Raw genomic sequence first — 21,528 nt, 5'->3', positions numbered from 1 at the left:
ATGGTTTCAGCCAGTGACACAGAGAGGGAGAGGGAGACCTTTGTTCAAAAGGAGAGAGCTGATTGTGAAGCCATCAAAGCACTATGAAGATTTGTAATCAACACTTTGACAGGACTTGAAATTGAGTTAACTGATTTTGGGTTTTATATTAGTGATGGATTTGGCCCAAATATAAATGAATAGCCAATTTAAAATATTCAAACAACAGATTTGGGTTTAAATTGGTGCTTGAGGTCTCTCTACAAATCATTGCTTGCCCAATCATCTTCCTTTATGAACACTATATTGATATCTTATAAATTGGCAAATTCTCATCCTTGATGAGATACCATTAGGCAGAAAATAAATTTACTGCTGAACATACGCTTAGAAACTTTTCCATTTAAATAAAATATATACCATTTATGATGCTTTCTTACATTCTTTTAGTTGTTTCATTAATTTCTGTATAATCTCCTCCAGGTTTTACACATTCAGCTTTTGCTTTTGGATATGAGGCAGGGATCAATAAAAGCACATTTGATGGTAACTTAGTTCCACCAGGTGCTCTTGTTACATTTGTCCAAAAAGGAATTCAATATCTTGAGCTGGATGCAAATTTGAGTAGTGTAAGCATGATTATTTATATTGTCTTCATTTCATATCCCTTTTAACTTGTAATATGTACACTCCGGAACTTTCTGCTGATTTAAGTCTCTGTTAGGTCTCCAGACAGATGTTGATATGGATGATGATTTCTCATTTCTACAACCTTTAGATCTTATTACAAAGGATCCATATGAGCTACAGAAAATTATAAAAGCTAAAAAGGAAAATCTACAAAAGGATAGACTTGAAGAAAACGGGAAACATAATGAGTCCAATCACGAAATTGAACAAGAAAATGTGCAAGAAAGAGAGAAGGAGAAAAAAGGGAGAGAAAAAGAACAAGAACAGGATAAAGAGAAGATAGAGAAGGATAGGGAACGAGAAAAGGGTAAAGATAAGGAAAAGCCCCATCAGGATCACATTGATAAAGAAAAGTGTGAAGATAAGGTCATAATGGAACATGAAGAAAATGGAACTGCAGGAGGTGATTGACACATTCCATTTCTCTTGCTGATTTATTTATGAAATTGTGTCTTATCCTTATATGGGCATCATTTAAAAAGCATATATGCCATTACAATTACAATAAAAATAACTTGACACGAAGTAAATCGAATCTCTTCTGTTTCTTTTCTTTCTTCTTGTTGCAACCATAAATCAATATTTCTCTCTTGAACCCTAACCCTTCTCTAAAAAAGTTCTAAACCCAGAATTAAAGAAGCCTCCTAAACCTAACCCACCACAACTACATGTAGACAAATTCCCCAATTTTTCCTACGTCAAGCAGCCCCATATTGGTGATCCTAACCAGCTTTGTCAGTGTCTGACTAGGACTTCAGTGCTGATGAAAGTGGACTTAAGTGTATGCCATGTAGCCCTAACCATTAATTGACAGCCTGCATGTGCTTCAAATATAACTGACCTTTTCTATTTTCTTACTTTCTTTATTTATTTTTAATTTTGCGTCCGATGAAGTTATGCTCTGATGGTTCTACACGGGGCTTAAATCCATGCAATGTGTCATGCAACAATATCATTGTATGCCATATAGTAGAAGGCATGAACAACATGCAAACATAGTTGGATGATGTTTGGCTTTTGCATACTTATAGCTGTTTTATGGTCTGCAATAGGTCTTGCATCATACCTCATTTTTCATGTGGTGGAATAGCATTACTAGAATGATTCTGAGATCACTGTCTTTCTCCAGCACACTCAAACACGCATGACCATCTTCCATTCTGTTAAGATGGCCAATTGAATACTGTTTTCTCACATGTGAGCATTTAATACGTTTTTGGATATGCTACATAGGGCCAGAACCAATGGACATCTCAACAAGCTCAACATCTTTGCCTTGTGAAATTCCTAGTTCTGATGTAAAAATTCTCGAAGGTCACACCTCTGAGGTTTGGACATATCCCTGTGTCATTCATTAGTTTCCCATTTTTAATTGGCTGCCTTTTATGTTCTGAACTTGTTCCTTAATTGCCAACAGGTTTTTGCTTGTGCATGGAGTCCATCAGGTTCGCTGCTTGCATCTGGGTGAGTCTAATGTCTTTAAAAGAGATGCTTCTGATAAGAAGTATTTCATCAGTGTGTCCAGAGTATATCTCAATTATTGTTCACAGTTGCTTTTCTCATTCTTCTTTCCTGTCTACACTTACAAATATTTCTCCTTTTCTAGTCTTTTTTTTTACACCCTACTTCTTGTATATGCGAGTTTCACATTGGAATAATTTAGGTTTTGTATATGGGCTGCTCGAATTAACCTTTGAAGGAAATTTTCATTAAAATATTTCTTAGCTATTTAAAACCTCAGTTTCCACTTATCTCTAATTATTGGGTAAAGGTTTGTCTGAAGCTTGTGAAGCACAAATGAACAAATTCTTTAGCAAGCAAGATGCATAAGCTTCCGCAGCTGATAGCTAACTATAGTAGTGTTTATGTTTTTTGTTGTATTTCTTTTTCTGATACTAGTTTGACTAAAGTTTTTATATTAGTTCAGTAGGATTCAATTTCCTTATATCAATTAAAAAGTGGGGCTATATAGTTGGCTGAATTGCACTGCACCATGTGGCTCTTCTTTGTCTTTATTCTTGAGGTCTTCACTTCCAGTTCAAAATTCTTATCTTTTAATCTGAACAATAATTTTTTATTTGCTGAAATGGTAATAATATATTATAAATCTTTTGCACCATAAATTGTGTATGGGTATAAAGGGTGGAGCCAGATACATTGAGTAGGGCAATTGGCCCCACAGAATGTTTTTTTTTTTTTTTAAAGGTTCTTTGGGGTAAGTTCAAAACTTATGAAAAAGTTTTGGGAATAAATCTGATTGCACCTACTAAATAAAGGTGTCCAGTTAAGATTTTTTTTTTTTTTTTTTAACCCCTTTATCTCATTAAATGATACTCGTATAATTAATTGAAGAGTTCTCTAACATTCTTTTTCAAAATTTTTGAAGTAATAAAACTATGTAATCAATTAAATTCTTTGGTTAAGATATGTGCTTCAATTGAGTCAACTACTTGGCTTTTATATACAATAGGGGTTGTTTTGTGGTTTAGGATTTACATCACATAATTTTTAATAGATTAAAATTATGTGTTTTTGATAGGACAAGGTGGAATCAATTTCTTCAAATATGGATTATGTGGTAATTTTATAGTTAAATTAATTGCTTGGCTGAAGATATTAATTAGATCATAAATGTCCTATTTGAGTTAAACTAACTTTGTGACATTTCACTTATCCTAACAAAAAAAAAAAGACTTTTCAACACACTCTATTAGGCTTCCAAATATTTAAACTCATTATTAAAATTATAAAGCATTGTTTATTTATTTTGAAAATGATATTTGAGAAAAAATTATTGTGTTATTAACTTATTATATTTTAAAAAAAATTCATATCTTTTAAAAATTTGTTTATATCCTCCACCCTAAATAATTTTTGGCTTTGCTCCTATTTGTGTTTGCGCACACACGTTTGTTTGCATGGCAAAGTTTTTAACTCACATCAAAAGCTGCTTGTCAATGCTTTTTGATTAAGCTAATTAACTAAACTGATACAGATGACAAGAATATAAGTTGTGAACTTGTGATATGTCCTAGTAGTGAGATGAGGCTTCCACTTCATTGATATGGTGAAGGATTTGTAATTGGATAGGGTCTTACCAAGCTTGTTATTGTCTCTGGTAATTTTTAATATTTAGAGATGAGGCCTTCATTATCTTTTCTCTGATCTGTTTTAGAAAACATGGAGCTATAACATGCACATGAGCAGCATCTGAATTATATGACTATAATGGAACCATGCTGTTCCACATCATCATTATTATTTAATCAAGTGGTTGGAACAATTATTTTGCCTCTATAAGTATATAAAATAAAATAAAAAGTTCCAACAACTTAGGAGCTCTCACTCTCTCTCTCTCTCTCTCTCTCTCTCTCTTCACACCTAACCATTATGTGCTCAAATTATTTTATAATTTTCCAATATATAGGTCTGGAGATTCAACTGCCAGAATTTGGACCATTGTGGATGGACCTAGTATCTCTAGTGTGCAAGATGGACCTTTAAATGTTGCAGTGTTGAAGCATTTCAAAGGTAGAACCAATGAGAAAAGCAAGGATGTCACAACACTTGATTGGAATGTGAGTGTCTGTGTTATGATTATGGTTGACGTGCTTCCTTCATGTTATTCAAGTTTACATTCAAGATAAATTTTTAATTGGTAAGTTATATGCATATCTAGAGGATTTTGAATCCATGACTCACCCCCTCCCCCGAATCTATTTTTTAAGAAAGAAGTCCCATTTCAGTTAGAGCTTATTGGATATATCCAAGTTAGATAGCATTTTTCAACAGCAATGCAGCCTTAGTACCAAAATTTAGAGTCACTATGGAACCTCACTAGACTCGTAATGTAAAACAACACGGATGCAACACAAAACTAACGCGGACTAGTTATGGTCGGCCACATGTAATGTAAGACAACATGCTCCGATACCAAAACCAACACAGGACATAACCAAAAAACAAATGCAACACGAAAATTGAAGAACAAAAAAATAATAATAACCTAGGAATCAGCACCAAGCCATTAGAAAAAGTTCCAACTGAAATTTTATCCATTGTAAACTTGTCTCCATAGGAGTTAAGCATTAGACTACTAAAACTAAATCTTAATTATAATTGACTTGAGAAATCGATGGGGTCGGCCCATGGATTTTCCTTCCTTTTGCTGCATTTCGCTGAAAGGGTTGAAGGGAGATAGTGCATCAAGCTGTTCGCAATGGCCAACTTAATCCTCTTCCCTAGGGATCCCTCATGGGATCCCTATCTCAATTGTTGAATTACAAAAATACCCCTAACTCTAGGAGAATAAATAAAATACTAATAATATGTTGTCGACCTTGACTAATCTGTTGAGGATCCATTGCCGATCTCAAAATTTTGGAATAAAGGCTTGGTTATTATTGTTGTGACCTAATTAACCAATAAAATCTAAAATAAAATTCATTTGACCAATGAAATTTCAATCGAGTTCTAAGACAGCACTAAACTAAACTAAAATAAAATCATCCTCACGCTTTTCACATCAGCATGCCTTTTTAGCTCCAAGACGTGTTCATCTGTGTGTATTTATTCTCACTAGCGCCCTTTCCATCATATAGGGAGATGGGACATTACTTGCAACAGGTTCTTATGATGGTCAAGCAAGAATATGGAGTAAAGATGGTGAGTTGGTTCAGTTTGAAATATTGTTGCATGTTTTCTTTGAACTCTGTCAGTGCTTAAATCAAGCCAGAAAAGTACATGGGTACTTTCTTATTTTGCAATATCATCAGCTTTTGTATTAACAAATTGTGGGTCCTTGCTAGGGGAGTTGAGGAGTACATTAAACAAACATAAAGGTCCAATATTTTCATTGAAATGGAACAAGAAGGGTGATTTCCTTCTTAGTGGCAGTGTGGATAAAAGTGCAATTGTGTGGGACATAAAGACTGGGGAATGGAGACAACAATTTGAATTTCATTCAGGTACCACTTTACCCTTTTGTTTTGATAATTTCTGATGGCATATGGAATATCAATGTAGGATGTTCTTCTCTTCTTTCTTTTTGTTTTTTGGCTGGTTCTTAAAATGATAATGAAACTAAATTATTTTTTCAGCTCCAACTCTTGATGTTGATTGGCGAAACAACGTTTCATTTGCAACATGCTCAACTGACAGTATGATACATGTTTGCAAGGTTGGAGAGAATCGACCAATGAAAACTTTCTCGGGGCATCAGGTTTTTCCTAGCCATCTGTCAACTCATGATAAATCGTGAAAGTTCTTGTGTCTGTTTGTTTAGTTACCATATTAACTCTTAAACTAAACTCACGATAAACTATTTAGCATTTATATTTGCATTCATCCAACATATCTGTTACTTAAGGAAAATTAATGAGCAATGCTCAAATCAAATTTGTGCTCGTATGGTATCTGCTTGTCACTAGTTTGATGAGCAGGAAATCGATTTGTGAGCACTGTTTAACTGTCAGCAGCATGTGCTCATATGAGCTTGTCACTAGCTTTTAAAATTGCTCAGGAGATGACAGAATTAGAAACTTATTTGGTTCTTGTGACCACCTAAATTTCAGGCTATGTTCATTTTAGGAATTAGTATATAAGAATGCTTCTCTATTGTTCCATTTTGTAATAGGTTCTTGATAGGTCATCTATTGCTACAACTGGATACCATCAATCAGTAAAAATACTATCAAATTGCATAGGTGATGATCACCAATTAGGTGGCACAGGTTGGATGCCATGGTGGAAGTTGGGAAAAAGCGCTGACCTCCATTCCTTGCCTTCTTTGATATCTTCTCCTTCCTTGTTACTACCTTTTGGATGCCAATGGCAGTTGGCTCAGGTGTGGGGTAGGGCAGTTGCTGAGTTTGAAGCCTGCCTAGCTAAAAATATGAATAAAGAAAACTTTGCAAGGTGTCTTCTTTTCTGGATTATATTATCATTTTGTTCAGGGTTTTTGTCTCACAATTACCTTCTAATCAACTTCCTGCTCTTGTAAGTATAATCCCTAGAAAATGTTTAAAGAAAAATAGACTTAGTGATAGTGGCTATAAAAAATAATTAAATAAAATAAAATAAAAAGCTTAGTGACAGTGAAACTGTTAAGAAATTGAACACAATGATTTTAAATCGACTCTTTTGTTGTTTGGCCATTTCAGGGTGAAGTTAATGCTATCAAATGGGATCCAACTGGTACACTGTTGGCTTCGTGCTCTGATGATTACACTGCAAAGGTGATCCCTATGATTATTAACCATGTCCTTTAGGTGTTACATATAGGCATTTACACCTGTTAGGATTCTTCTTTGCATTTCATGCCTTGCAACAGATAGAAGGTATTGTTTGCTCATGTCATAATCTTTATTAAATGTTTTCACTCATATCATATCCCTCCATTCCATGTATTCCCCAACTCTTCTTAAAATTTAAATTTAGTTCTGGCCCGGCATACTTTTATACTCTTCCAGTGCCCTTTATAGTATTGAAAAATTCTGTTTAATGGGGTTTCTTAAATTGTCTTTTAATCTTTTTCTTGACTATATTGACAACTACTACAAGCTTTTGACAGATATGGAGTATGAAGCAGGACAAGTATCTGCACGATTTGAAGGAACATGTTAAGGTACAGATTTTCCTCCATTTTATTTCCCTTTCTTCCTTTACACTCTTTTCTGACATTTGAATCCTAGACTTCTGTTTGTGATGAATTTATTTTTTTGTAGGAGATATATACTATCCGATGGAGTCCCACTGGACCGGGTACAAACAATCCAAATCAGCAGTTATTGCTGGCAAGGTACATGTGCTCTTATCTCACATCTAAGTATTGCAATGTGTTGGATTTAAGTAGGTACTTGTCCTATCTATACGTTCAAACAGGACCTAAGTTACATAAATTTGGGGCAGTATGCATCCCTGTTGGCCCACCATCCCATCCCATTAATTAATAAAATGCATGTACTCTTTAGGACGTATAATGAACCCCCCCAAATAATCCCTCCAGTTTTCTCAAACCAAAAGAAACCTCTCTCACACCAGAGAAAAGAATAAATACATGTCATTACTAAGCATCACAAGAATATTATTGCCTTATTTTCCTCCATTGTGTTGCTTTTTGTAGCATTTAGTTTTCTATTTCCTTTTTTGCAAATGGTCAAGCAAAATTAGCAAATACATGCAGGCTGACACAAGAATAATAGACACATGAATGTAACTATATATTATTTTTTTTCGAGTGCACTAGGCCTATAGATATAGGCCATCTTGAACTGACTATAACATCCAGTAAAAGAATGTAGGCCCTTGCATTGTTCTGGCCCTCCTTGATCTGCCATGGTGGTGGATCTCTGATATTGTCACCAGGCAGGGTGATGTTGGACAAGTTATCTCTTCAATCAGACAGTAACTGGCTGACTGCGGACGTACCAAAGTGTCCCAATGTCCATAGTCATTCTTAGGTTGATTGTTTGCCTGGTTGTGAGTTTTTGTTATTTTTGTTCCTGGAAAGTAATTTGTCTATGGACTTCATAACTCAATAAACCACTAAACATGTGTCACTTTAAACCCAGATATTTGGGGTAAGGCTGCCTACCAATCACCTCTCATAGACCCCGCAAAAGTGGGAGTTCTGTGCACTTCTATGCCTATCTGGCAGGTGAGTAGTAGACAATAGAGGTCATAGTGTATGAAGTGGAAAAATGCACACTACATGCAAAATATAATATCAGATCACAATTAAATTATGACGTGAACTAGTACTCAGCTATTGGTGTCATATCTTTATAGGTTTCTACATCTTTATTGTGTTTCTGAATTTTGCTTAAAAGATTCATACATATCGTATGCTTCCTGAATTTATCTTAGATTTGATATATAGAACTTTCCTTTCCCTTTTTAATGAGCATTAGGTGTTCAAAGTTCAAAAACCATTTTCTCTTCCACCCTAATTAAGTCAATTATTGCCTCATCAGAAAAGGGTCATGTTAAGAGGCATATTATCTCTAAAGTGCATTATAGTTATAGTTTTATACTATGTGTAAGCCGTGTCACGTTCCAATGCTAAGAAGATACTTCTTGCTTTTCTTGTCTGAAGATCATTTGGCAAATACACTATATGGATATTCCCTTTAGAATAGATTGCATTTTATAGTTACCCCAGTTTCTTTTTGTTGAGTTCTTTGAGAATACTCTCATGTTCCAACCTTGGGTTTGTATAGATAAATGATATTGTTACTTTTAAACAATATTCTTTGGTTGTTTATGCAATGAAAGAGCCTCCTAACCACTCATGTTATGAGTGCAGGCTCTGTGCCCGGGGGGCAACAAGTAATTTTCTCTCTACGTCTTCTTTTTATACCTGTAACCTCTTTTCTCCTTATTGATCAGCGCTTCCTTTGACTCAACAATAAAGCTTTGGGACGTGGAACTGGGAAGACTTATTTCCAGCTTCGATGGTCACAGGTATCAAACTTAAATCTGTAGTATATCACATAACATCGCATTTCATGCATTAGTCAAGTACTTCAAGCAGCAAGATCACATCACATCATTTTAGAAGAAATTCTGTAGGAACCTCATGATGTCCCCATTAATTAGATAGAACTGGAGATATGATGCAGCTTCTATTACTTAAAACATGGACAGAATAATTGCAGCATCAAATGCTATAGCTATCCATTTCATTATTGGCCCAGATGCACATGCATGTATTGTGGTGCTTTTTCATCTTTCAGCATAGCATGGATGGTTATGGTTATCCGAATTCCTTTCTTTTCTCCTCTGAAATCTGAATTCTTCCAATAGAGCATTTGAAGAGTATACCAAGAGGAGCTTTTGATTTCCTCAGTTTCTTGAAATTGACAATATAATGGCAGTAGTTTTATTCAAATTTGTATTGAAAAATGGTTTTCTGTTGCAACAGGGATCCTGTGTACTCTGTTGCATTCAGCCCTAATGGTGAGTATTTGGCCAGTGGATCTATGGATAAATGCCTGCACATATGGTCTGTGAAGGAAGGAAAGATTGTGAAAACATTAACTGGAAATGGTGGGATTTTTGAAGTTTGTTGGAACAAAGAAGGTGATAAGGTTGCTGCTTGTTTTGCTAACAACATAGTTTGTGTTTTGGATTTCCGAATGTAAAACTTGCATATTTCTTATTAATTTTTTAGGCTAAATTAGTCTGCCCATCCATCTATAAACACTGTGATAGATGACCTTAAAATGGAGGAAATTTTCTTTTTATATTCTGTACAGGGTCATTTGTGATATATACAATGGATCACATTTGTTCCAGATTTCTGATGTAGATGGAGGCTTTAGTTCACATAGTATGTTGTGAATTGCATGAAGTAGGGGTATATAATCCACTCTAAACGTTAGATCTTAACAGAATGCTCGTGTAACTTACTAGTAATTTGGAGAGAAAAAAAGGTAGAACCATAAACTACTTGTATTCCTACTATTTACAATATGGTATATCCCCAAAACAGTATATGACTTCATTATATACATTGGAAAGCTGAAATCATAGCAAAAGAGTTTACCCTCTGCATGGGGAGAATATGATAGCGGGACCTTGTATTGGTGACAATGCCAAGGGCTCTTGGACCAAATAGTTGACTTGTGTCTAAGATCTTTACTTTCAGTTCCTGGAAGCTAGGGCGTCTCTTCTTTACTCTCTTTGGAATTTGGAGATCAGAGCATCGCTTGCTACTTGATTGTGTTTTTGTTATCATCGCTTCTTCTCTAGATATCTCATGCCCCATTTTCCCTTTGCTTAAGAGCCCGATCTACCAGAAACAACCTATTGCAACAATGAAAGGAGTTTTTTTTTTTTGAGAAAATGATTTTGTATCATACTTGATGGATCCATTATTCCAATCACTAGTCGCAATTCCACACAATGCACTAAAATGCTATGCTAATGTGGTTAACATGCATATTTTATTTGTATTTTTTAGTCCAAAATTAAAGAGTTTGACCTAAATAGAATAAAATTTCATACTTTCGAACCCAAAAATTAAAAAAAAAAAAAAAAAGAAGACTTGACTCTTATTACAAATTCTTTTCTATTTCTATAGATTTGGGAAAAAAAAAATGTGAATTTTTAGCACAAAATTAAAGAGCAACCTACAAGAAGAATCAAAATAAGGCTCCCAAAATGGACTTAATGGGTCCAAGTGGAACAAATGAACCAAAATGAACTAAATTGGATCACATAGACCGAAAGTATACTGAATGGATCAAAGTGGACTAAATGGACCAAATTAACCAAAGTGGACCGAATGGACCAAAATATACCAAATGGATCAAAGTAGACCATAATGGCATAAAATACTATACTAATGTAACTTAACAAAAATGTAGTAATAATAAAAACTACACTTTGACTTTTAGATATAACTAGTCGCATTGGAATAAATAATTATTTTTTATTGTAATATAATGTATAATTTTTTTGAAGATAATTTGTTTTCCCTAAAAATTAAACAATTTCTATTCAGTCCAATTAGGTCTACGTTGGTCCAATCGGTCAATTTTGGTCCCCCTTCAGTCCATTTTAGACTAATTGGACCTTAAATTGATTCTTTTTATAGGTTTTCTTTATAAGTTTAGCTCAAAAATTCTATTTTTTTCCTTCATTTTTGGGTTGAAAAGTATGAAATTTTATTATATTTGGGCTAAACTCCATGGTTTTAAAAATCGGACCAGCCGGTTCAATTGAGAACCGGACCTTAATTCTATCGGTTATTAGTTAAAACTAGAAATGAAAGAAAAATTGGACAAACAGTACAAACCGCCGATTCAATCAGCATGACCGAAAACCGGTTCAGTTAAACCGATTTTAACACTTCTTCATAAATACTTCAGCTGTTGTGTTTTTTAACCAAAAAAAAAAAATTAAAAGAGAGATCTTGTTTCAGATTTAAGAAGAGAGGTTTTGATTTTAAAAATACTCTCTCAAGTATAAAGTGGTGAAGCCTAAGACACCCACAATGACCCAAAACCATCAGATTTACTTTACTTACATTTTGCTCAAAAGAAAGAAAAAAAAAATCAGATTTACTATATTTGTGTTGAGGAAGAACCAAAGATAAGCAGATTTGTAATGATCTGTCTGCTTCATTGAGGCTTTTTTTTGTTGCTTTTGCCTCTTGCACATGCACATACTCACGAGAGAGAGAGAGAGAGATATGAAAAGCAAAAAGTGAGATGCGAAAATGTAAAGAAGTATTGTTGAAACTTGAACCAAACGTGTAATTGTAAAGATTTCAAAATGTGTGGTAGTTGGGATACTAATGTGTAGAATGTGTGGAGGGGGAAAAAAAAAATCAAGTGGGCAATGATATTACTACCCATTGGTGCACTTACTTTTTGTTATTTGAAAGGTTAAAAAATAACTAAAATATTTTATAGTGGGCTTGTGAGTTTTGGGTGCTTGTATATGTTTTTTTGTTTTTGTTTTGGTTGAATTGTGTTGAGTGGTGTCTAAAAGTTGGTAAGCTAAAGTTTAATGTTTTACTATTATTTAATTTTTTAGTTAAAATGACCAAGTATAAAATTATTTATTTATTTATTTATTTTTATAATTATTAATTAAATTATTTATGATGTTACCGGTTCGACCATTGGTCGAACCTCAGTCGGACTAAAAAACTGATAATCAATCCCTTTTTCGATTCTTTCACTATATCAGTTTTTAAAACCATGCTAGACTCTTTAGTTTTGAGTTAAAAAATAAAAATAAATAAATAATAAAAAAAATTAAAAAATAGACATTAGAAATTAAAAAAATGAGCCCTAAAAATGATAAATATTCAAAAGTCTTATTTAGTTCATTTTGTCCTCTTCAATCCAATATGGTCCTATTTAGTCCATTCTATCCACTAAAGTTATATTCGGTCCAATTCAGCCCATTCGGTCTTATTCAGTCCAATTCGATCTAATTCAGTCCACATTGGTCTTATTCAGTCCACTTCGGTCTAATTCGGTCCATTCAGCAACCTTGGCACTATTCACACCACATAGGTCCTATTCTGTCCACTTCGGTCTTATTCGGTCCATTCTGTCCACTTTGATCCACTTTCCTATTCGGTCCATTTTGGTTCTATTTGGTCCATTATGTCTCCTTCCGTCCTATTCAATCCACATTGCTTCTATTTGGTCCAGTCAGTTCACTTCAATCCACTTCCATCTTATTCAATCCAATTTGGTCCCTTTCAATCCATTCGATCCTGTTTGTTCTTATTCTCTATAATTATTGAAGCTTTGATTAGAAAACAATAATCAAACAATTGCAATACATAAAAGAAATAATTAATTTTACAATAAATTCTATTACAATTAGATTGCAATCAAATCATTATTGCCTTATTGGATTGCCAAACTCAAATAAAGCTAGTGCAACAATTGTAAAAATGTAAATAATTAAGAGTACAGAAAACACCCTGAAATTTTGCTTGGATATCGGTAATAGTAAACGTTAAATTCAATGCACATGAAGTATCAAATTGATAAATCTGATAAATATATATTAAATAGATTGTAGGCACTGCAGTCACTGATAATTATAGAGATTGGCTGTTCATAATTCAAACAAAATATTATCATTGTCTTGTGTACAGGAAGATCACATATGCATCCAATGCTTTTTCAATAAGATATTGATTCAAAAACGTAGGAAAAATCATTTGTCAAAATGATCAACGCTAGTAAATTTACAATCTGCCCCAAAAAGAGAAGGAAAACCAACAAGTGTTGTAGGACTGTGTTACGAATGAATTCTTACACCAAATGGAAATCACCAAGAACAAGACCACTACAGTACACAAAAGTGATATCACTGCAGTTCTTAACCATTCACTTCTCAGAGCCTTCTGTCAATCATGACTAGCCTAGGCAACAAAAATCCAATCATTTTCAGTTACAAGTTAGAACACTCATTTCCTTCTCACTGTCCAGGTCTTCTCAACCAGCCGTGTCCTAATTGACAATGTCTGTCATTCTCTAACATCTTCAAAATAAGAAGCTGGTATTTCTGGAGGTGAAGGCATGGTTGCCACACATTTGAACTGTTAAGAGAAAAACAATGACTCCAATCAGATTTTACATTTTCGGTAATGTTAATATACAAGTCAAACTTATTATAGCATCTTCTATTTTTATTTTTTTTTCCCCTTTTGGGGGTGACCAATTATAACTTATAAGTACATTACAACACATACCTTGTGCTGCTTGTATTTCCCTCTTACAGCTTGAAAAGTGCCACCTCTTCTACTCAGATACAAGTCATGTATAATAAGAACACATTCCTTTAAGTCAGCGGGCTTATATCCAGAGTACATTTGCAGGGCTGAACACTGCAAAATGTATTTACTTAATAAGTACCATCCATACAATAAATTTAACACCATAAATGAGCCTGCCTCTGACATCAACTCTTACCCAAGGGTGCATCTTTGGCCGGATCATAAATCTTGCCAAAAACATAACAGATGCAGCAACCATAGAAGGCAAAAATTTTACACAATGGTAATCTAACAAACTTAGCTCCGCAAGGTAGTAACCAAGGAACTCCAACTGAAGATTGGGAGTCTGCAGAAGACACCAGAATATAGTTAGTCAACAACATAAATTACCATTTTTGCTCATCAGTTCAAAAGACTGATACAGAGAGGATTCAGCTTACTTTGTAACTCTCTTGAGCAACTTTATTGAATCGTCTGCAAACCAAAATGGAAAAAAGGAACAACAATCAGTCCAATGCCCTGTGCTTTTCTGTAGATCATCAATGATAAAGAAAAAACAATATAGCATGTTGATAATATCCTTGCCTTAGAAATGTCTTTATCGTAGGATTGCCCACTTCAAAACTCAGTGACTTAAGTATGTCAGCCTCCATTTTCACCACCTTTACATCACCACAAAAATAATCTCAACAAAGAGCACAACAATAACCTAGACCTCATTTGGAAAAGATGCAAAAACATAAAACCATTGGAAAAAAAAAAACAAAGTACCTCTTCCTTAGTATAAGTATTATCTGTTATGTAACAGAACTCTTCCACATGCGGAGGACTAATCTCTTCATACTTTCTACATTTCACAACAAGTAACCATGCTTAGTAAGTGGGAAAAGGCCATCATTTTTTAACAAACAATCTCATATCTCATATCTCAAATCACAAAGAGTAGCAGCAATTTCAAGGAAGCTTACGAGGCAACAAGCATTGCTGAAACACCCAGTAGCTGAAGCTTATGCCTATTGAGAGAATTCAAAGACAGGTATCTATCAACATAAGAAATGGTGAGGTACAAAGTATCTGAAACCAGCTTGTACTCTTCTGCAACCTCAACCAACCAATCCACTAGTATACCCCTCATATTAGAATTGACATCCTTCTGAACCCTCTCAATGTAATCAGGCAATGGTCTTCTTTTTGGATCCACCTGAACATTCAATTAACCACCACAACATTTAGCCCCCATTTATCAAAATCCCAAACCCACCAAAACCCCAATCAACATGACCAATTTGAGTAACTTATTACCAAATTAGATTGCCCAATATTTATACAATAACAACCAAATCTTAGTATCAATCCTTAATAGATTAATCATGGTCACTCGCAAAAATCCTTAATAGATAATGGCATTTTAATCTCAAAATTCTAAAATATTCTCTAAGCGGAGACTAATAGATCTATGTATAACACAGATTGCAAACATTTGTTTCTCTTAAAATCGACGAACACCCAATTGATAAAAGAACCAAATGAGTACAAAACAACATGGCCCAACTGAAAAAACCAATCGAAAAAGCAATGGTGGACCTTCTTTACCTCCATGTTGTGAAGGTAGTCATAAATCTCAGAAACATAAGGCCCGCACATCTGGGGATCATCGGACTTGTCCTCATTGTCTTTGTCCTTTGTCTCCTCGAGCTTTGTAGCGGTTGTCGATGCCTTCTTGACACCCTTGGCCTTGGTTTTACTCTTGGGCTGTTTCTGTGGCGGCTCTTCAGAACCACCAGCGTTTACGACGACGTTTGACGAGTTTGTAATCTCGCCCAACACCACTCTCTTCTTGGCAGGCCTTTCCTCTTCAGCCATGGCGGCCCTCTTCTTCGCCAAGCGCGTCATGCGCACGCTCTTCCCTTGCTCCGCCATGGCAGTGGTTATATACAGTAGCTCTCACAAACCCACTTAGCCTTTTGGGTTTTGAAAGAGAGAGAGAGAGAGAGGACAGAGAGGGATTTGGAGAGTGAGAGGAGAGGAGGGTTTTGTAGTTTGAGCTTTGTAGAGAGAGAGAGAGAGAGAATCTAAAAGCGCCATTTGAGTTTATTTCAAAAGAAAAGAGTTGGCGCTTCTCTCTCTTTCTCTCTCTGTCAGTGTAAGTTTTTCTTTTCTCGGTTTGAGTTTTTTTTTTTTTTTTTTTAAACGTTTAAGAGGGTTTTGGGTTTTGGATTTCATTTGGGTGGGCTTTTTTTTTTTTTTCATTTTGGGCAAAGTTTTGGTGTTTTAAATTTTGAAATTTTGAGGGGCTGATTGCTCATTGCTGAGCTGATTTTTTTAAGATTTAAGTTTTACTTTGTGTTTGTGGTTAGGCGGGTCATTTTTCCGCCAATGTGGTTCAGGTTGACATTTATTTGGAAATTGAAAAACTTTATTATATAATATCTATGTACTACACGTGCTAGTGGTACTTATGGTTATTGAAAAACATTTTTTTCCCTATAAAAAAAGGGTTATTCACACTGTTTTACTTTTATCCTCATTGCCTGTTTTTTATTTCATACAGAATGGTCAAACTCTTACTCAAAAATCAAAATATATTCTCCATAAAATAAATAATAAAAATAAAAATTCTAGTCATTACTATATTTTTTGTTAACTTATTTTCAAAACGGAATACATCAATAGAATACGTTATTTTTATACCAAACTAACACTTTTTAATATCAATCACCAATTTGTACATATTAGTGTAAAATATGGAGGAAACCCAAAGGAACCAATCTATTTCTACCACATTCAAATCTTTTTCTCTTATTTTTTTTTCCCCCACTTTTGGACTGCCAAAAGATTTTGTTACTTTAATATATAAAATTACAAATGGGAAATTTGAATATTGAAAGTTAGATATTTTCATTAAAAATACTAGGAAGTGTCAACCAATTGAGTTTACATTGTTAATATATACCCCCAAATTTACATAAGTTACAATTTAATTGTCAATAGTTTTATGGTTCATTTCAAATCTCATTCTCACTAATTGTAAGGAAAGAGAAAGAGGAGGATGATAAAAAAAATAAAAATAGAAAACCCTTGAGGCTTGACTAATCTTTTATGACAAACTAAGTCTTGATTTTTTTTAATTTTTTCATATTAGCTTAAATTTTTTATAGCATGACAATCTAAATACTCCATTTATATCTTCTCAAAAAAAAAAAAAAAAAAAAAAAAAAAAAAAAAAAAAAAACCATCTATATCTATTAAAAAATACTAATGAAGCAACCTATCTAGTGGTAGTAAAATTGTGAAGGTTATCTATTACATTCAAATGACACCCTTTTGTTGTGGGTGGTTGTCTTCTTCTCCACATTAGAGAAAGAGACTCTGCAATTGGGAAAGACTTAGACTACATAACACATATAAATAAATAAAAAGGACAAAACCGGTAAAAAGATAAAAGTTTTAAACATTTCAAAAAAGAGTGAAACGATATTTAAGATAATGAATTTGAAGCATTGAACACCAAACATAGGGTTTTCACTAGTGGTTTTTGACATATATAAAGTGTTTAAATTGTAATGATCTATAGAGTCTATGGATTAAAATGATAAAATTAAAAAATCTAGGTTTTATTTGTCACAACTCACAGGTGACAAATTTTGAGTACTTTTTAATATAAAAAATTCCCAAAAATATATGACGAAATACAAGTTTTCTACATGCAGTAGAAAGGTCCACCAACGATCACCACCATAAATTCTCAACTCTTTTGATGACAGGGACATTTTTGTTTACTGCTAACATTTTTTTGTTAAATTAAAATACGTAAAATTGGTGCACATGTAAATATGAGGTTAGTATGTTTAGTCTGTTTAGTATACTTAAAATTATATTTAATGGAATTCATTTATTCCAAAAATTTTAATACCTTCTAAAAAAAATTTAATAAAGAAAAAAGAGAATAACATCAACCTGTTTGATGTTTCACAGCATAAAACATATGATGGGCATGCGTGACCAATATAAATTGATTGACCATCAATAGCATTTCCTTCTATTATCTGCATGATAAAAGTTTATGGTAATTAACTTAGGCAATAATTTTGCGCTTTAATTTTCCATCATGGTGTGTCGCCTGTCCACTGTAATTATTACATATCAAAATACCGGTAATGCAATATAATTATTCTACCATGATAACCATCCATGTGCTTGATGAAAAATAATTTAAGGTTGATGAATGATAGTGTTATAGTTTAATATTAACTATAACCATAAATAAAATCACCCTGTGGCATTGGCTTAGTAATTTTCCAACCTCACTTGATATGTGTGGGATAGGATAGGAACTACAGAGTCTACACACACCCCTAAAGTATTTATTATTGGGAAAATATCATTTCACATCAGAATACATTTATTACTTCACACATTTGTCTACAATTTATATGAGAATGTCCACATTTTAGGAGAAAACTTATTTATACCTGTTTATTTATGAAACAATCCTAGTTTTAAGCTTGATTATCAAATCAATTCAACTCTACATAAAAGTGTATTCACAAATTAGTTTGTGAACTTATGAAGTTTGACTTTTAGCAGAAATTTGTCCATCCTAAAACCTCCTGCCACAGCAATCATCCAAAAGAATTTTGCCAACCTTCACAGCACATAATGTAGTTTGCAGAACTCCCATCAATCAACATTAGCCAGTGCAACTGAAAGCAAATCTTCTACTGAATGAAATATCCGTTTCCATCCCACATTCGACTTTTCTACTTGGTCATCCATAAATAACCTAAATACCAATCTGTCATTCTTTTGGATCTTCAAAGTAAGAAGCACGTATTTCTGGAGGAGAAGGCATACTTGCCACGTATTTGAACTGTTTCCAAGAAAATAATGTTTATGAAATTAGATTACTACTCTTTCAATTATGTGAAAATTTCCATCAACTTCAGTTATAAATGTTTAACCATAAATACCTTATGCTGCTTGTATTTCTTTCTTATGACTTGTAAAGGGCCTCCTCTTCTACTAACATACAAGTCATGTATGATAAGAACACAATCCTTTAAATCAGCTGGTTTGTATCCAGAATATTGTTGCAGTGTTGCGCACTGTGAAAAGCATACAACTTGTAAGTGCTTTCAGATCAAAACTTCATACTATTAGCAGGTCTCAAAAGTCAAGCTCTTACCCAAGGACGTATCATTGGTTGAATGATAAATTTTGCAAGAAAGATAACTGATGCAGCCACCAAGGAAGGTAAGAATTTCACACAGTTATAGTCTAATAAACTTAACTCCCCAAGATAATACCCAAGGAACTCTAACTGCAAATTGGGACTCTGTAGAAGGCACAAGACAACGAGTAAATAACAAAAATGTTTCAAAATCAGGAACATTTACAAGAGGGCCAAGAAGACATTTAGCTTACTTTGTTGTTCTTTTGAGCAACGCTAGTGAATCTTCTGCAAACCAAAACGGGAAAAAAATAACTATAATCAGTTGAATGTATCATTTAAGTTTTTAACTGTAACACTGGTTCATTTATGGATAATTAGTGATGAACAAAGAGGAAAATACACAGCATCTTGACAGTTTCCTTACCTTAAAAATGTCTTCACTGTAGGATTGCCCATTTCAAACTTTAGTGACTTGAGTATATCAGCCTCCATCTTCACCACCTTTACAATCACAATGAAACCAATATAAATGAAAGCACAACAATAAAACTTAGACGTGGAGAAAAATGACAATCAAGTAAAAATAGAAAAAAGACAATCACCTCCTCCTTAGGATATGCATTCACCAAAATGTAACAACAATCACCCACATCTAGAGCAATAATTTCTTCATACTTCCTTTCGTTTAATGATTCATACTTCCTACTCATCACAATAGGAAAACCAATAATTGTGAGTACAAAGAAAACCCATATTTATAAAACTATTTTATGATTAGTAATTTTTAACCAAGTAGATTGTACCATCCTTTAGGATTAAACCATAATATTAAAATTATTATCAATTTTACTATAAAATATTTACAAACCAACATAAACAAGATTATGGTTGATGGCACATAAACAATACAACAAATAAATTTCAAAGAATTATTTTTATTTATAAAGGGAATAAGAGACTCAAACTAATAACCTATGCTTCACTTCACAAGACATGATCCCAATTAATTGTACAATACCTTGAAATTAAAACTCATCTAAAAATAAATAAATAAATAAAATAAAAATACTATCAATTTCACAACACAATATCTACAAATTGATATGATTAATATTATAATTAATGACACAAACTATGTAATAAAAAAAATAACTTTTTTGATTTGTTTAAAAGTAAACACGTCAATTTATAACATTAAACAAGTAAAATTTATAACATCACTAGCATTGCTCATATACCCATTTTTATAAAACAACAATTGCTTATCTTAAGCCCAAAACAAAGGGTTTAAAAGACTTGGAGGCTTACGAGGCAATTAGCATTGAAGAAACACCCAACAATTGAAGCTTCTGCTTATGGACAACGTTCAAAGATAGGAATCTATCAATATATGAAATAGCGAGATACAAAGTGTCTGGAAGAAGCTTATACTTCTCTGCAACCTCAACCAACCAATCCACCAAAACCCCTCTCATGTTAGCAGTAACTTCCTTCTGAACCTTCTCAAGGTAATTCGGCAATGGCCTTCTCTTTGATTCCATCTAAAACAAAAATTTAATTAAAAAAAAAAAAAAAAAAAACCCATCTTCAAAATTAGCCCCAAATTCAAACCCCCAGATAAAAAATTAAAAAAAAAAAAAAAAAAAAAAAAAAAGAAAAACCAAATTTCAAACACCCGTAAATTCAAAATGACTAAAAATTGTACTTTTAGCTCTATCTATATAATAAAAATAAAAATTCCCATCTTCCAAATTAGCCCCAAATTCAAATACCCATTAATCCAAAATGGCTAAAACAAAATCCCAAACAATTTAAGAACCAAAAAGATTGTGTCTTTACCTCCATTTTGTGAAGATAGTCATCAATGTCGGAGGCATAAGCTCCACAAAGTTGAGGATCATCATAACTGGCATCGGTTTCCACCTTTGTGGGACTACCCTTTGTTGTGCTTATTAACGTTGTCGTTATTGTCTTCGTTACAGGCTTGGTATTCACCGGAACAACAACGTTTGAAAAGTTCGGAATTTCCCCCAACACCACGCGCTTCTTGTTAGGTGAGCCTGAAGCTGCAGGCAAGGCTCTCTTTTCGGCTGCGCGAGTGATGCGCACACAGTTCTCTTCCTCTGCCATTTGGGAAACCTTGGAAGCTCTCTTTTGCTCTTAGGTGCTTAGACAGAGAGAGAGAAAGAGAGAGTGTGTGTGTGTGTGCAGAGAGAGTTGAGGTGAGTTGTGAGAGAGAAGAGAAGGGTTTTGTAATGAGAATGTCAGTTGAAGGTTCTGTAAGAAAATGAGAATGTTACTTGAAAAAGTGAAGTGGATCATGAGGACCATACAAATTCGCCGAACCTTCAACAAATGAAGTTAAATAATAAAATAAGATGACAAAAATTAAGACAGTGAAATAGACCCCTACGAGAAAAGCGCCGACTCTTTT

The 21,528-nt window shown here is 33.8% G+C and overlaps 3 protein-coding genes across 4 annotated transcripts; 1 reads left to right on the top strand and 2 right to left on the bottom strand.

The window, feature by feature from the left end:
• On the top strand, positions 1 to 10,003 carry LOC115978070 (WD40 repeat-containing protein HOS15-like). Its single transcript, XM_031100097.1, has 14 exons — positions 1 to 64; positions 463 to 608; positions 712 to 1,072; positions 1,903 to 1,997; positions 2,087 to 2,133; positions 4,097 to 4,247; positions 5,271 to 5,334; positions 5,478 to 5,636; positions 5,769 to 5,890; positions 6,831 to 6,905; positions 7,241 to 7,294; positions 7,395 to 7,468; positions 9,058 to 9,132; positions 9,593 to 10,003. Exons 1-14 carry the CDS (start codon positions 1 to 3, stop codon positions 9,810 to 9,812), a joined length of 1,707 nt encoding a protein of 568 aa, XP_030955957.1. The 3' UTR covers positions 9,813 to 10,003.
• Positions 10,004 to 13,233: 3,230 nt separating this feature from the next.
• LOC115977749 (putative cyclin-A3-1) lies at positions 13,234 to 15,946 on the bottom strand. The gene is made up of 8 exons (XM_031099767.1): positions 15,515 to 15,946; positions 14,890 to 15,122; positions 14,693 to 14,768; positions 14,507 to 14,583; positions 14,362 to 14,395; positions 14,118 to 14,267; positions 13,898 to 14,032; positions 13,234 to 13,744 (listed from the first exon to the last, which is right to left on the bottom strand). The coding sequence occupies exons 1-8, from the start codon at positions 15,839 to 15,841 to the stop codon at positions 13,673 to 13,675; spliced, it is 1,104 nt and encodes a 367-aa protein (XP_030955627.1). The 5' UTR covers positions 15,842 to 15,946; the 3' UTR covers positions 13,234 to 13,672.
• A 2,514-nt stretch (positions 15,947 to 18,460) lies between these two features.
• Positions 18,461 to 21,323, bottom strand: LOC115974525 (putative cyclin-A3-1). 2 transcript variants are annotated; one of them, XM_031094926.1, is made up of 8 exons: positions 20,934 to 21,323; positions 20,403 to 20,635; positions 19,697 to 19,796; positions 19,519 to 19,595; positions 19,346 to 19,379; positions 19,107 to 19,256; positions 18,892 to 19,026; positions 18,461 to 18,791 (listed from the first exon to the last, which is right to left on the bottom strand). In XM_031094926.1, exons 1-8 carry the CDS (start codon positions 21,222 to 21,224, stop codon positions 18,720 to 18,722), a joined length of 1,092 nt encoding a protein of 363 aa, XP_030950786.1. In that variant the 5' UTR covers positions 21,225 to 21,323; the 3' UTR covers positions 18,461 to 18,719. The 2 variants fall into 2 exon arrangements, with proteins under 2 accessions (XP_030950786.1, XP_030950787.1); XM_031094927.1 differs by having other exon boundaries at positions 18,672 to 18,791; positions 19,697 to 19,772.
• Positions 21,324 to 21,528: the final 205 nt, after the last annotated feature.

Source organism: Quercus lobata, chromosome 2, assembly GCF_001633185.2.
Source record: "Quercus lobata isolate SW786 chromosome 2, ValleyOak3.0 Primary Assembly, whole genome shotgun sequence".
Taxonomy (NCBI): domain Eukaryota; kingdom Viridiplantae; phylum Streptophyta; class Magnoliopsida; order Fagales; family Fagaceae; genus Quercus; species Quercus lobata.
This window is presented reverse-complemented; position numbering and strand designations above follow the sequence as displayed.

What these genes read in the sequence shown, in the direction of transcription:
- LOC115978070 (XM_031100097.1), top strand. Translation starts at nt 1, where the DNA reads ATGGTTTCAGCCAGTGACACAGAGAGGGAGAGGGAGACCTTTGTTCAA. An exon ending in TCACAACACTTGATTGGAAT is followed by an intron (nt 4,248 to 5,270) that starts GTGAGTGTCTGT and finishes TCCATCATATAG; the next exon opens with GGAGATGGGACATTACTTGC. An exon ending in ATTTGAAGGAACATGTTAAG is followed by an intron (nt 7,295 to 7,394) that starts GTACAGATTTTC and finishes ATTTTTTTGTAG; the next exon opens with GAGATATATACTATCCGATG.
- LOC115977749 (XM_031099767.1), bottom strand. Translation starts at nt 15,841, where the DNA reads ATGGCGGAGCAAGGGAAGAGCGTGCGCATGACGCGCTTGGCGAAGAAG. An exon ending in ACGATAAAGACATTTCTAAG is followed by an intron (nt 14,396 to 14,506) that starts GCAAGGATATTA and finishes TTTGGTTTGCAG; the next exon opens with ACGATTCAATAAAGTTGCTC. An exon ending in GGCCAAAGATGCACCCTTGG is followed by an intron (nt 14,033 to 14,117) that starts GTAAGAGTTGAT and finishes TACATTTTGCAG; the next exon opens with TGTTCAGCCCTGCAAATGTA.
- LOC115974525 (XM_031094926.1), bottom strand. Translation starts at nt 21,224, where the DNA reads ATGGCAGAGGAAGAGAACTGTGTGCGCATCACTCGCGCAGCCGAAAAG. An exon ending in ACTATCTTCACAAAATGGAG is followed by an intron (nt 20,636 to 20,933) that starts GTAAAGACACAA and finishes TTTTTGTTTTAG; the next exon opens with ATGGAATCAAAGAGAAGGCC. An exon ending in ATGCATATCCTAAGGAGGAG is followed by an intron (nt 19,596 to 19,696) that starts GTGATTGTCTTT and finishes GTGATTGTAAAG; the next exon opens with GTGGTGAAGATGGAGGCTGA.